Source organism: Quercus suber, unplaced genomic scaffold (assembly GCF_002906115.3).
Source record: "Quercus suber isolate HL8 unplaced genomic scaffold, Cork oak 2.0 scaffold_29, whole genome shotgun sequence".
NCBI lineage: Eukaryota > Viridiplantae > Streptophyta > Magnoliopsida > Fagales > Fagaceae > Quercus > Quercus suber.
In genome coordinates, this window is record NW_027069494.1 from 1,462,181 (window position 1) to 1,478,538 (window position 16,358).

A 16,358-nucleotide genomic window follows, 5' to 3' on the forward strand; every position below is an offset into this window, starting at 1 on the left:
AGGCTTATACTAGCGTTCACAAAAGCACTGGTATAGATCGTGAATTAGTATAATTTAAAAGGACCTATGTGAGTGCTTTCAAAAGCGTTGATATAGGTCCTTTTAAAAAAAAAAAAAAAATTAGCACTTGTAATGTACCTAAGATACATATTTTCCAATACCTATATTATAACACTTGTAATGAACCACAATTCATATTTTCCAATAACAAATACAATACCATATTAAACCAACAAACTAAATATATTTACTTATAATTATTTACAATAGCAAATACAATACTTATCGATGATGAAAAATCTTCAAATGTTGAAAAATCTGAACTTAATCATGGGTAATAATCAAGAATATCTTCAAATGTTGGGTGTAATGAAGAGCCATAATTTTGTTCAAACTCAGACCACATATCCCTGGATTTCATTTTTTGGAGCAAATATATGTCCAAGTCCTCACTTTCTGGCTCATCCAACTTAATCTTCCCCTCATCAAACCCACCTATAGCCCTCAATCTCTCATCAAGGGCATTAAGAAATTGTCCTTGTACCATAAATTGCCATGCCCATTCTTCCAAAGGAGCCATACATATACTTATCGATGATGAAAAATCTGAACTTAATCATGGGTAATAATTAAGAATGCCTTGAATTTGACTCCATAGCTAATGTTGAAAAAGCTTTAAAATGCTAGACCACTCCAATCACCTAGGAACCTAGTGTTCACGAAACTGAAAAATATAAGTCTAAGTCAAGTTAGATCCATACTTGGTCTGCCTAGGGCTAATCACTGAATACACCAATGCATGAGTATTACTTAAGTAGCAATAGATAAAAAGTAAACTTAGATGATCACATAAAAGATGGAATTATTAAGGAAATTCCAACGAGAATGACTAAGTTCATCATCAATAATTATAGCACAATAGGAACAACACAATCAACACTCCCAAAATAAAATACACTGTCTTATATCTCCATGCAAGCAACCAGCTTGCTCCAATCAACAACCCACCACAGCAGAATATTTGAATTTACTAAGAGGGGATAAAATAAATTCACACATAATTGAAAAATAATATCACAATATTCACAAGAAAATCAACACTCCCAATAATGAAAAGTAAACCACCTTATATCACTATGCAAGCCACCCGCTTGCTCCAAATCAACAACCCACCACAGCAAAAAATTTGACATATAATTATAGACTAATAGGGTATTATGAAGTAGATTTTACTCACCCTTTAGCGGTTTGCTCCCATAAAGAGGAACTCAAACTTACAGCAAGCTGCTAATCTTGCAAAACTTAAGTCTAAATTATAGACTACTAAGATAACTTAAAAGACGTAAATTAGGTGACTTCATGTCCAAAATCATGTAAAAAGAGAAGAAACTACTAAACTAAGTACATTGAGAGAAAATACTGTAAACCAAAATAGGGAGAGGTGTGCAAAGATATACAAACCAAAAGATAAGCTCCAATATTTTGCTAGTTTGCATTTGTTCCACAGTAAACATGAGCTATTTAATAATTTAATCATACGTAGTTGGAGAATGAGAGGTTAACTTACTAGTTGCTACCTTACTTTGCTCCACAGGAGATGCCAAAGATATTGCAGTAGCCACCAAATGTTTAATCTAGCAATTTAACAAATCCAACAATCAGAATTGAGTTGTTTTTTATTTTAATAAAAAACACAATGACAAAGTAAAATAAATTTATCAACTAAATTGAGTGGAAAGATTAATGCATAGACGCATTGTTAAAGGCACTTGCTTGATTCATGTTTGAAATATTGATAAATTAGATGTGCCATAGCAGACTTGTAGTTCTAGTTGTAGTTGTAGCTCTCACTCTCTTTCTCTCTTGGGACATATATTGATAGATGATGTATCTAAAATCTTGCACTCTCTTACACTATGCAAGTATTTTTACTAAAAAAAAAAATAGACAGCAAGAAGTCAAGAGCAAAACTCACTCATCAATTCAAAAGGAATAAAAATGGTAGAAATAATTACATTGTCAAATTGCAAAGGCATGTTACATATTAAATAATAGTATTTATACATTATTGTCATTCAAAAAAAAAAAAAAAAAAAAAAAAAAAAAAAAAAAAAAAAAAAAAGACTGCAAGAAGTCAAGAGCAAAATTCACTCATCAATTCAAAAGGAATAAAAATGGTAGAAATAATTACATTGTCAAATTGCAAAGGCATGTTACATATTAAACAATAGTATTTATACATTATTGTCATTCAGGTCAATTCAGATTGTTATTTGGAACCAGCTGTTTGCAAATGTTAGCTATATTTTTAGAACTAGTATACTTGGTCAACACTACATTAAGCACTCAAAAAACAAAATTCAATAAATTGGGTCCACTTCAGACGAAATGGTTGGCTAAGAAACCAGACATGAATTGACATAGATGAATGTAAGCCTTTAGTTTGACAGAAATGCGCTGCAAATACCATATTGGCAAAAAAGAAGGGGGGAATATATATATATATATATAACACAGCCAAGTCTAGATACTCAATAAGGATGGTGAGACAAGGACATTTGACTCATAACCTAAAAACCTACTAATAAAAGAAACGGCCACATTTTAGGCCATGAAATGAAAGGACCAAAATTAGAAAACCTTTCAGTTATTAGTACTAAATGCATTAGCCTTTTCACATCTCAATTACATCAAGATGTAACCAAAAATCATTGAAAGAACTCTTATAAGAAGACATTACCACAATTGAATGCAATAACAGGCTTCAATTTTATCTCTTCTTCCTGGAAAATAATCAACAAATAAAAACTAAATAATTGGTAAAATTGAACAACTAAAACAAGATTGTAGTTAAGCGTTAAAAAAAACTTCACACTAAACTTGCAGAAGAAATACAGCAGAAGCAATAATACAAATGAACTTTGTAATATCATAAATAAGGGTGAAAAGTACCAACTCATCACTCATACCTTCACCCTTAGTTTCTTGGCTAGCTTAGATACATGACATTGAGAAAGCTCCCTACTTTGCTGATCCTAAACACAAGTAAAACTATAAAGGTGAAGAAACAAAATTTGTAGGCATAACTAAAGTGGACATCACTTAGAAATTCTTCATGTGATTAAGAAATTCTCCCAATTAAATCAAGGTATAAAAGTGTCAAAGACCCAGCATCCACATGAATAGACAAGCTCTTAAAGCAAGCACTAAAAAAAATAGTTTGTTTCTCAAATGTGTTTAATGTAAGACCCAATGAAGACATCCCTCATATTTAGCATTGCAAAAAAAATTAAACTTGTATATGATAATTAAAAAAATTAATAAAGCATATATATATATATATATAGACACACACACAAACCTAGTAAATTTTGATCCCCTACCAGTAATTTTCCCATAATGAAAACAGTATGAACTGGCAGCCTTGGTCCAAACTCAGCTTCCTCCACATACTTCCAGAACTTCCATTCTCCACCATCAGTTACCTCAAACCCCACTTGTTCCAATACCTATAAATATCCCAAATTCACTATTGTAAATAAGAAAGCAACTCACATTTTCTCTGCATTGTTAAAAAATCAAATACATCTAAATTTTACACACTTAAGGTTTAACTTCTCACTAAATACTAAGCCAAATTCATTATTAGAAAAAAAAAAATTGAGTGTTTAAATGGCTTTATTAGAATCACAAACTCAAAATACAAAAATTACATGGTTACAATCTAATTCGCATATGGTGAAAATATAACATTTTGAACACAATTTCCAAATAAATTTTTTAAAAAATATAGAAAAGGAAAAAGGGTATACCTTTGTGAGAGTAGAATGGAGATCGAAGTTGGTCAAATTGATTCCATTTCTATTAAAAATCAAAATGCTTTCTCACTTAATAAGATTGTCAAGCTCTTCTTAAGCATCAAGCTAATAGCCTTAAGTGACAAGCATCTACAGCTAAGAAAAACATATGATTATAGTCAAACCCAAAAAGACAATTCAATTTTCATTCCCAAGAAATTTGAAAGCAAGCACCAGAAGGTTTGTTGCACCATAACTTATACCCATTTTTTCACAGTTTTAAGAAAAATATTGTTGGAAGTGTAATAATTCTATGAAGATAAAAAGGGAAGCAGGGGCTAGGATGCAAGAAAGAAGAAGAAATATAGTAAAATATCTTTTTTTTTTTTTAAACTATCTTACATAAGAAATCTATCTAAGGATATTGATACTGGTAAAAAGTATCATATATACTTTTTTTTTTATTAGTCATATATACTAATTTATACAATTGAAATTTCTAATTGTTTGAAAGAAAGTTTAGAGAGTCAGGATGTTTGAATGGAGCGAACAGGTCAAAACATTATTGAATACTTTGACAATAACTAGTCACCTTAAATGCCAGCCCACCACTTAGTTACAGGCTAGATCCCTCCCTAATTTAACTAGACTATTTTAAATATTTATTATTTACTTTTACATGTAAGATCAAAACATAGAATCAACACTATCTCACACACCTATTTACTAGCTAAGCTAGTTGAAAACATTGGCTGTCCAACTTTCATACAAACTCAGCTTAACCCCATGAGACTCCATTTGGATTAGTTCTAACTAAAGAATTGATTACACTGGATATTGATAATAATATGAAGATAAATTTCTAAAACTTCAGAAACAAATGATACACAAAATTCTATGATAAACTAAAAATCTAAGCTACATTGGCTAAGGCTCATACTAGTTAGGACAACAACCATAGTCTGTTGACATGTGTCTTAACAAATACCAGTAATCAGTTTAACCAGCATATTGCACAAATGGGAAAGGTTCACAACCAAAAAGCAAATAGGATGAGGAGACCTACATATTTGCCAACTCCTTCTGCATCCGACTTCCATCTATTGCAAGAACTTGATCAACACATGAATCAAGGGACCTACCAAACCTCCACAACCCAAAGCAAACAGTAGCTCCTGCAAAAAGAAAGGTTTGATAAAATAGAGAAGAGGGGGGAAAGACATGTAGATCCATAACATCTGGAAAACACAGATACCATGAAGCCCACAAATCACTTAATAGATATGTACACTCTTGCTAAATCTCATGTCCTAAGCTCTAGTCACTTAAATTTTAAAATTTTAAAATATATCAATTTTAACAAAATTATTGCTCAAAAGTCTTGCCTCCATGTAACAGACCAAAAAGATTTGCAAGCAGTTCCCACTCCCTAGATACAACTAACTTAGCTATCTAACTATATATTTAGGAAATAAGAAAGTTTTCCAAGCCATCCCCACTCTTTTTGTTGCTTTGACTAATGAAATCAATAGGAAATAGCCTGGTAAATCAATTGAAAAACACAAACAATACTGGCACCAAACCCACAACTAGAATCTTCCAATATCCAAGAATTAAAGCACAAATAAGTTTATCATTTTCATGGAACAGTAGAGTACTTTAACTCCATAATCAAGTCCATTAGCCATGGACACTACTATCACAAGTGGTTAAAAATTAAATTCCAAAATAGAGAAAATTTTTGTTAGCACTATTGCCACCTGCAATTCCTCCAAAATAGAGCAAACTTTAACCAAAATAAAAAATAAAAAGCCACGAAATCAACTAAACTTTAACCAAAACCAAAACCAAAACTAGAACCCACACAATCAACCAACAGTTACACAAAAATATACACATAACCCAAACCAAACTTCAACCAAAATCAAAACTAAAAAACCAAAAATTTAACAACAAATATATATACAAATATTACTACAAAATAGAAATGAGAGCTAGAGAGACTTACCTTGCTTTGGGTAAACTTTAACCAAAACCAAAACTAAAACCCACACAATCAACCAATAGTTACACAAAAATATACACATAACCCAAACCAAACTTCAACCAAAATCAAAACTAGAAAACCAGAAATTTAACAACAAATATATATATACAAATATTGCTACAAAATAGAAATGAGAGCTAGAGAGAATTACCTTGCTTTGGGTAGGGTTTGTGGTTTTGGTTAGTATTTTTGTGCTTGAAATTTTGGAAAAGAAATGGTGGGTTTTGAGTAAAGAATAAGAGAGGAGGAGGGGAAGTGGGTTAAGGAAGAGGGAGAGGGAGAGGGAGAGGGAGAGAAAATGTGGGTGAGAGGAAAACATCTGAACTAAAGAAGTGGGGGACCAAAAATGAGAGGTCAAAGTGGTGGGAAGGTGAAAAAATTAAGGGGGAAGTTTGAAAATTTTTAAGTGGTAGGAAGGATCTATCCCAGCGCTTTTGGAGACCTATCCCAGCACTTTTGGAAACGCTGGAATAGGTGGACCCTATTCCAGCACTTTCAAAAGCGCTGTGACAGGTCTCTTCATTCCCTTATGGAGAGAGGAAAGCGCTGGAATAGGTGGACCCTATTCTAGCGCTTTCAAAAGCGCTGGAACAGGTCTCTCCATACCCTTATGGAGAGAGGTCTATCCCAGCACTTTCAAAAACGCTGGGACAGGTCTCTCCATTCCTTTATGGAGAGAGGCCTATCCCAGTGCTTTTACAAGCACTGGGATAGGTATTTCCATTAGCATTTTCTTGATTAATAGTAATATAAATAGTTCAAATTATAAATAGTAATATTTAATATTTTCTTGATTAATAAGATTGAATATAATACTTCAAATTAATAAAATATAATTTAACAGTACAAATTAATAAAATAAATTATATTAATTAATAAAAATATTTTTTAATAATTCAATTTAACAAAATTTATAAAGGTAACTGATTTCTACTGCTATATAAAGGCCTGTCTCTGCAAAGGTAAGGGGATCTTCTTCTTTTCTATTCTTTCTCCGGAAAGAACTTGAGAAACATAAAAACACAGTTTTCCTATCCTCCAGTTTTCTAACTTTACCATCGGAGAATCAAAGGCCGGCCACAACCGGTCTTCTCTGCTGACTTTCTTTGTTTTCTCAGGACTCATCTTACTAGATCAAGAACATCCGAAGACATTCCAGCCCACTGACTCCTTAGAATTCCTTTAAATCTATCAGAATTTCTTGGGAAGTATCAGTAATATAAATAGTTCAAATTATAAATAGTAATATTTAATATTTTCTTGATTAATAAGATTGAATATAATACTTCAAATTAATAAAATATAATTTAACAGTACAAATTAATAAAATAAATTATATTAATTAATAAAAATATTTTTTAATAATTCAATTTAACAAAATTTAATTTAATTTAATACTTCAAACTAATTTAATATATTTTAATTTAATACTTCAAATTAATAAAATATAATTCCTCACTAAAAATGAGTAAAATATAATGTAATAGCTAAAAAAAAAAATGTAAGATGTGACTCGAGGACCAACAATATTAAAATATAATTTAATATTTTAATTGGGTTCGGTATATAAAACTCATTTACCCATTATAACCTATTTAACTAATTGCTTCTAACCCAAACCCAACCCAACCCAATCATTATGGGTAAACCCCAACACATCCAATTACCCAATTATCAAAATTACCAAAATGCCCATAAAGTGTAAATGACCAAAGTGCCCTAAAATCTTCAAAAATGATTAAAATACCCCAAAACCTCAAAATAAACATGAAATCCAAAAAATGACCAAAATACCCCTGAAACCAAAAAATTACCAAAATACCCCCGAAACCAAAAAGATGAACAAAATACCCCCCGAAACATAAAAAATGATGAAAATACCCATGGAACCCAAAAAATGACCAAAATACCTTTGAAACCAAAAAAAAATGACCAAAATACCCCTAAAACCTTAGAAAAATGTCCAAAATACCCCCGAAACCTAAAAAATTACCAAAATACCTCCAAAACCTAAAAAAATGCCAAAATAACCTCGAAGCCTAAAAATTAACCAAAATAACCCCGAAACCTAGAAATGACCAAAATACCTCCAAAACCTTAAAAATGGACAAAAAAACCTCGAAGCCTGAAAATTAACCAAAATAACCTAGAAACCTAAAAATGATTGAAATATCCCCCGAAATCTTAAAAATGGCCAAAATAACCTTAAAGCCTGAAAATTGACCAAAATAACCTAGAAACCTAATTACATGATCGAAATACCCTCAAAACCTAAAAAATGATCGAAGTACCCTAAAAGCCTAGAAATTAACTGAAATACCCCCCGAAACCTAAAAAATGACCAAAGCACCCCTGAAACTTATATATGACCAAAATAACACATAAACCTTAAAATGACTAAAATATCCTCAAAACCTAAAAAACAACCAAAATACCCCGAAACATAATCCCTAAACCTAAAAAATTACCAAAATCCCCCCTAAAACTAAGAAATGACCAAAAAACTCCCTAAACATAGCAAATGACCAAAACACCCTCTAAACCCCTATTTTGGTAATTTTAGAGGTTTTGGGTGTATTTTGTTCATCTTATAGGATTCGTGGTATATTGGTCATTTTAGATATTTTGGGGGGTATTTTGGTCATTTTATAGGTTTAGAGGTATTTTGGTCGTTTCAAGGTATTTGTGGTAATTTTAGAGGTTTCAGGTTGTTTGTGGCCATTTTTGAGGTTTTGGGTTTATTTGGGTCATTTCAAAGGTTTAGGGGTATTTTCGTCACTTTATAGGTTTTAGGGTATTTTGATCATTTTTTAGGTTTCAAAGGTATTTTGGAAATTTTTTAGTTTTAGGTTGTATGTTTCGGGGAATTTTGGTCGCTTTTAGCTTTCGGGATTATTTTCGTCAATTTTTAGGCTTCGGGGTTATTTTGGTCATCTTTTAGGTTCCAGGGTGTATTTTGGTCATTTTTAGGTTTCAAGGTTGTTTTGATCAATTTTTAGGCTCTGGGGTTATTTTGGCCCTTTTTTAGGTTTTGATGGTATTTTGGTCATTTTTTAGGTTTCGAGGGGTATTTGGGTAATTTTTTTGGATTTCAGGGGTATTTTCATAATTTTTAGGTTTCGGGGGTATTTTGGACATCTTTTAGGTTTTGGGGGTATGTTGGTCATTTTACGGACTTCAGGGGTATTTTGGTAATTTTTAGATTTTGGGGGTATGTTGGTCGTTTTATCGTTTTAGGGGTATTTCGGTCATTTTTTGTGTTTTGAGGGTATTTTGGTCATTTTCTTGGGTTTTGGGGGTGTTTTAGTCATTTTTAGGTTTCGAAAGTATTTTGGTCATTTTTGGGGTTTTGAGGGTATTTTGGTAACTTTTAGGTTTTTGGGTATTTTGGTCATTTTTTAGGCTTTGGGGGTATTTTTGTAGTTTTTAGGTTTCAAGGGGTATTTTGGTCATTTTTAGGTTTCAAAGTTATTTTGATCAATTTTTAGGCTTCGGGGTTATTTTGGCCATTTTTTAAGTTTCGAGGGTATTTTGGTAATTTTTAGGTTTTGGGGGGTATTTTGGTCATTTTTTAGGTTTTAGGGATATTTTGGTCATTTTTTTTTTGGATTTTGGGGGTATTTTGGTCATTTTTAGGTTTCGAAGGTATTTTGGTCATTTTTTTAACTTTGGGGATATTTTGGTCTTTTTTTTTTTATTTTGGGGGTATTTTGGTCATTTTTATGATTTATGGGGTTATTTCAGTCATTTTTTATGTTTCAATGGTATTTTGGTAATTTTTAGGTTTTGGGGGTATTTTGGTCATTTTTTGGGTTTCGGGGGTATGTTGGTAATTTTAGTGGTTTTGGGGTTATTTTGGTCTTTTTTTGGATTTTGGGGGTATTTTGGTAATTTTAGTGGTTTTTGGGTATTTTAAAGTTGGTTGATTTGTAGAAATGATACTTGGATCATAATTGGGTCTAATTGGGTACCCATTTAAAACCCAATAAACATTAATGTTAATTGGGTGGGTTTGGGTCTCATTTAAGTAGGCAAGTTTGGGAGGGCAAATGGATTTGGGTTGATTTTGCCACCCCTAGTATTATTCAAGTAATCAAAAGGCTTTCCACCTTTTTCAGCCATGGGGGGTGCTTTTGTTATTTTCTTGCTTTTAGGAGGTATTTCATTCATTTCAATGTTTTGGGCGTATTTCGGTCATTTTTAATGTTTCGAGGGTGTATCAGTCCTTTTTTGGGTGTCGAGTGTGTTTTGGACATTTTTTGTCTTTCTAGGGGCATTTTGGTCATTTATCAAACTTATAGGGGTATTTTGGTCTTATTCAAGTAATCGAGGGTATTTTGGCTAGTTTTACGCACAAGAGGTACTTCGGTCATTTTCGATGTCTTAGTGGGTGCTTGGGTCATTTTTGATGTTTTAGGCGTATTTTAGTCATTTATTAGGTTTCGGGGGTATATCAGTCTTTTTCTAGGTATCGGAGTGTTTTTGCTCCTTTTCGATGTTTTGGAGGGTACTTTGGACTTCTTCTAGGTTTAGGGGAGTATTGGTCATTTAATAATTAACAAATCCCTCCACAAGTATAAGTGCTTGTGAGGTGTGGGGGATAAGGGCCGGGGTTCAAATCTCTAGGAAGAAGCTTCACACATATATACACTTAGATTATGCTAGAATAGAAATTCTATCTTGTATAAAAATAAAAATAAAAATAATAAAAAAATCCCTATTGGTGACCTATCCCAGTGCTTTTGGAAGCGCTGGAATAGGGTCAAACCTATTCCAGTGCTTCTAAAAGCGTTGGGACAAGTCTTTCCCATAAGGGAAATTAGCAACCCTATCCCCGCGCTTCCAAAAGCGCTAGAACAGGTCTTTCTCCATTATGGAATGAATTGATCTATCCCAACGCTTTTGGAAGCGCTGAGATAGGGTTACTAATTTTCCTTGTGGGAAAGACCTATCCCAGCGCTTTTGTAAGCGCTGGAATAGGTGGACCCTATTTGAGCGCTTCCAAAAGCGCTGGGACAGATCTTTCTCCATTATGGAATGAATTGACCTATCCCAATGCTTTTGGAAGCGCTCGAATAGGATCCACCTATTCCAGCGCTTACAAAAGCGCCGGGATAGGTCTTTCACATAAGGGAAATTAGTAACCCTATCCTAGTGCTTTTGGGCTTCCTATACCAGCGTTTTTAAAAAACGCTGCTATGGGGCTCCTATTGTAGCAATTTGTAAAGTGCCGGTTTTGAGCCGCCGTAATAGGATTTCCTATACCAGTGTTTTCAAAAAATGCTAGTACAGGCTTATCTATTACAGCAGTTTGTAAAAATGCCGGGAAAAAAACGCTGGGGCAGGACGATTTTTTTGTAATGTAGGCAAGCATAGTATTTAATCTCATCAATAATAATATATCCCACTTCCAAAGTTTCTCAACAGATTGATTCACAAGGCATAAACTCCAATTTATAAAGTTGATCCCATTTAATATCATCTCCAACATTATGACTAGCTTCCATAAAATTTACACTACATCATTAAGAGACCCATGAAAGCAAAATCAAAATATCCTCCAAGATAAGAAATTTAGAATACCAACTAACTCCAAATAAACCCAGTAGAAATGGAAAAATTAGATTTACCAACCATCACATGTTATAACTCAAAACCTCTAAGTTTTCCACCATAAATAAACCTTAGGTAGTCATCAATAGCACAAATTATATACCCACTCATCAAATAATTCTACCAATACAAAACTTATACATAAAAACACATAAATATCACTTCCAATGCTCATAAATCACATGGTTATCATTATTAAAGCTTAGATAAAAATAACCTCAAGCAAAAATGTAAAACCCACCAAAAAGATTAGAAATTTTTACCTCAAAAAAGGATGTGAAAGTGTTTATGAGTTCTCAAGAATTTTCCAGTGATCTTGCCAGAAAAATGATGGTGGAAATGGTGATATGAAGGTGCCGGTAGGAGAGTTTGAAGGAGTGAAGATGAGTTCTACCGAAAATGAAAAAGAAAGAAAAGAGAAGTAAGGAAGTGAGCCGGCCAAAGGAATGAAAAGATGAGAGAAGAAGGAGTGGTGGGTAGTGGGGTTAGGTGGGGCATGTGGGAACCCAAAAAAAAAAAAATCTGATCTTGACTTTTTTTTTTTTTGATTGATGACTGGGACGTTACACTATAGACAAACTTCGTAGAGCATTGTATCGGATAAGAGAAGAAAATAATCGAATGAAGATACGTCTCAATCGATATCGGATCCAGGTGGATATTCGAGAATCAGTGAAGTGTAAGTTGTATAAGCATGCACGATAAATGCAATCACTTCTTACAATAGACATTTATTAGTCGACGTGGAGATGTCAGATGAAGAGTAATTATGTTGTGGTCTACTCGCACTTTGATGTATAACTATTATCCTTAATTATGTTTTAGATGTATGTGTGTCATTGTTGTTATATTCGTACTGTATAGGGAACAGTGTTTATGGTTAGGGGTCTGTGTAAACCTTATCATCATTTGCACAAATATGCACGTCTGATGCGTAATTTTGAATGACTACTTATAGCAAAGAGGTAGGCAAATTATTAAATGCATAACACTTACATAATACCTAAATTTTCCTACACAGGATGCCATCAATATACATGACTTGCATATCGATCAACATTGATAATATAATCCTAGAGATAGTACACACCCCACATAGAATCTAGCTGAGCGATGTAGTACATAGATATTCATTCAGACAGGTAGTCCTCGTAACTGAGGACACTATTACGTTCCGCTAGGGTGAGCTGCCTGTTGGTTGCAACGGCCTGCTCTTCTGCAAGCTACAACAGGTGATACCTCGACCTAAGAAGGAGCATTAGGCTGTTTTCCTTTCAGATTTTGGCCATTGCCCGTCCACATTGCTCCATGTTTTCCTTTGGCATTGTCAGCGAGACACAATCCACCAAAGGTGCCCCGATTAAAAGGAGATCATTATGTAAAGAGTTGGATTCGTTCATGCAGTACTCCCATTCTCGCCGCAAACCTACATAATATTCCCTCTCATCATTGTCTCTCTCCCTCCTGTAGTTATCAAGAAAACGAGGAAGGAGCCAGTTGCGCATCGGCATTGCAAAAGGTGAATTTGACTGAGGTGTATCTAGTTGCGATGCTTACACGATTATATATAGAAGGATTGCATGGGCAATTGTATGATGTGGTAGTGTCGGCCATGTGTAAGTTGTTCAATTAATATTAATTGGTACATGAGTCAACTTGATTGATTGATATGACTACATTGGGTGTAGCAGTTCATAATTGGTATAGGAGCAAGCTCAACTGCATAATAGTAATTGGTACATTTAGGTTCTTCACTTGATATGACTAGACTTGGTGTAGCAATTCCGAGTTGATGCAGTGAAGTGCATCAAGTAACAGAAGTATACACATGAGAACGATAGTAAGGCTTGTGTTTGATCTGATTGGACAGGGCAAAATAGTGATGGGATGTTGAGCAGTACACACACAATTAAGAAAATGACTCGACTCAATCGTAACATTTGTTGGCATGTATGGTGTGTCTGATGTGGTTGACATGACAGGTCTTAGTGCAACAGTGGTAGGTTCATGCAGTGTAGTGCAGAAGCATGCGTAATTAATCACGTGAATGTGTTTCTATCTTAGTGAGCATTGTGAAAAGTAGCTGGCGTATCAAGTTACTCTATTTTTTATTTTATTTTTTTGGGAATGATATTGTTTCTGCTCTTTGAGGTTCGGTGGGAATTTAAAGTAATCATGTGAGTTACCCCATTGTAGTTATTATTACTATTGTAGTTATTATGACTATTACTGGTCGCTAACATGTGAGATGCATGGACCAATTAAACAAAATGATGAAGAAATGATAATGAATAACATTATAAGACTTCTATAAGATTGACATTCGTATACTCCATTCCAGTAGCACAAAAGCAAAACAATCAATATTGCATAAAAAAAATTTAAAAAAATTAAAAAAAAAAAAAAAAAAAAAAACCCTTAGACCTAATGCGGGAGTGAATGAAGTTGTGTCAAGTGGCATTCTATTTTTATTAATTTTTTTTTTTTACTATTACGCGAAGCATGACCTAAACATATTTTACTGTTATCTCATTAATTGTGTAAATTGACTGCACTGCAATGGTCCATCAATAAATTTCGTAATGAAAATATGATACATGAGGTACAGTCCACACAAGGACCAAATTCAAAATAATATAAATGCTGATTTAAGAGGGACAATAATATCCAATATTAAACCCAATTGTTCAGGCTAGCATTATCAATGCCCAATTGTCCTATTTTGTGTGAACAAATAACCAATCAAACTAACAATCAAAATGAATCTAAATATTCCAAGCAAAACCAAATCATTTCAAAGGCTCCAGAATGAAGAAGTAACTAAATTAAAAATCAGAGGAGAAAAAATGAAAAAAAAAAAATGAAGATTTTGGTAATGCGAGATCCCCTTCTAATAATCATCAATTTCCACAAAAAAATAAATGTAGCACAAAACAGTAATCAATGGCAAAGCAATGTACCTATAATCAATGGCGGCGGGTTCAGTGAGGGTTTGACCGAAGCACTAGGGTTCCAACAACAGCAACTGATCAAAGAGGGTGGAGGAGACTGGATAGGGAGAGTGAGACTGATGGAGAGTGGGGTAGAGTGAGGAAAAGTGATCACAGAGAGCGAGGGAGAGCGATGGCAAAGAGCAAGGGAGAGTGTACATGGAGAGAGTGAATAGGCGTTGTGAGACGTTAGGCATTCAAATCATTAAGGAAAACTCAATTTTCTGGTTACCGAGTAATGCATGCATACTCAAGCATTTTTTTTTATTGGAAAAGGCCACGTCTGCGTTGCCAACGTGGCACAAAGCTCATGCTAACTCGACTAACCCCCTTATCCTTTCTAAGCTTAGCAGGATCTATTAGAATTTGAACTCCAAAGTTCGCAATTTTGCGCCCTAGCGCGCTTCTAAGATTCAGCATTCCCATGTCAACTTCAAATTATGATATCTCACTTGTTTCAAACCAGAGATTCAGCATTCCTAAGAGTTCTATGGAATCAATTTTGGAAAAAGAGTCTCTCCCCCATGAGACACTGATTACTATTCCCATCACTATTTCATGTTGCCCTTAACTCCTTGAAGTTTCTAACATCCTTGTTGGAGTGTTGCTAAAACCAAAAATATCAAAGCTAGAGTGACACACAAAGCTGCAATAGAGAATTGACCAAGGGACCGATCAACTAATTACCATTGAGTGCTTAGAAGGGAGGTAGGAATTTGATACCTTAATCTTGTTCTCCTCCTTTATTTTGATATCCTTTTAATTGTGTGCGTGTTTTTTTTTTTTTTTTTTTTTTACTGTTTTAATTTGTTTCCTTCATGTTTATTTATTTTTAATTCAAATATGCTCATTCCACACAATTCATGTGATTGATTGAGTTGTGTTTATTTTCGTGCCCTTAAGTTTTTATTCAATATAGGGATGTCCAACCAACTCACCGATTTGCCAAAATTGACTAGCTCCAACCCAAACCATAGAGTTGGGTTGGTTTTTAGGGGTTGGATGGGATAGTCAAAGTTTTTTACGGTGGGTCAAGTTGGGTACGGGTCAACAAATTCACAAATCTGCCTAACTTAACTCAATTTACCTATATTTAATATATATTTAAAATATATATATATATACATATATATTATATAATTTTATTATTTACTCTTTTTTTTTATTAACTGAGTAGTTGGAGTTGGGATAGAACTATATGATATCCTACTAACTTTGAAGCACTAATAAAATAGTTTGTATTGGTTTTGTACTATGCTCAAGTTTATTAGATTACAAATTTGCTTTTATTTGTATTGGTGTTCTAATATTCAATTAAAAAAATTAAAATTGTCCAACTCATGGGTCTAACAACTCCAACCTAATCTAACTCAATCCAAATGCGTTGGGTTGGGCCCTTGAAATTGGTTGGATTGGATTGAGTTGGATTTTTTTTCAACCCAATTCATGCACACCCCTAATTCAAAGTAGCATACACCTTCTAAAAAAATAAAAAATAAAAAAGGCAGTAGCGTACACCTAACTTATTAAGCATATGGTTTGTCATTGATTAGTATCTTGAATACAAGACTAGAGCTGTGCCTGTGAAGACTATATTTACCGAGTGCAAAGCCAAGGCCAGTATGTCTTCCTTAGATCCATAAACACTTGAAGGACATTAAGTTTGAGCAAGAATACAAAACTTTCTGTTTTGACTTAATGTTGAATTTGCAATTGCACTTGAGTTACTCTGTATCTAAAATAGATAAACAGGCACTATTTATTTATAACTTTCTTTTTTCAGAATTGAGAACAAAACTTCATGTTTTACAATTCATACAAACTTTTTTCAAGAACAGAAACTATAAAATCAAATTAAATTAACAGAATTCATTTAACATGTTTTGATTTCCACTTTATTATAGCGATTGG

At 33.5% G+C, this 16,358-nt stretch overlaps 1 protein-coding gene across 1 annotated transcript; it reads right to left on the reverse strand.

Annotated features, from left to right (window-relative positions):
• Positions 1-316: 316 nt before the first annotated feature.
• LOC136066263 (uncharacterized) lies at positions 317-7,429 on the reverse strand. The gene is made up of 9 exons (XM_065770306.1): positions 7,426-7,429; positions 5,806-5,838; positions 4,864-4,972; positions 3,813-3,861; positions 3,384-3,509; positions 2,970-3,035; positions 2,741-2,783; positions 1,568-1,634; positions 317-709 (listed from the first exon to the last, which is right to left on the reverse strand). The coding sequence occupies exons 1-8, from the start codon at positions 7,427-7,429 to the stop codon at positions 1,630-1,632; spliced, it is 435 nt and encodes a 144-aa protein (XP_065626378.1). The 3' UTR covers positions 317-709; positions 1,568-1,629.
• Between the last annotated feature and the right edge of the window lie 8,929 nt (positions 7,430-16,358).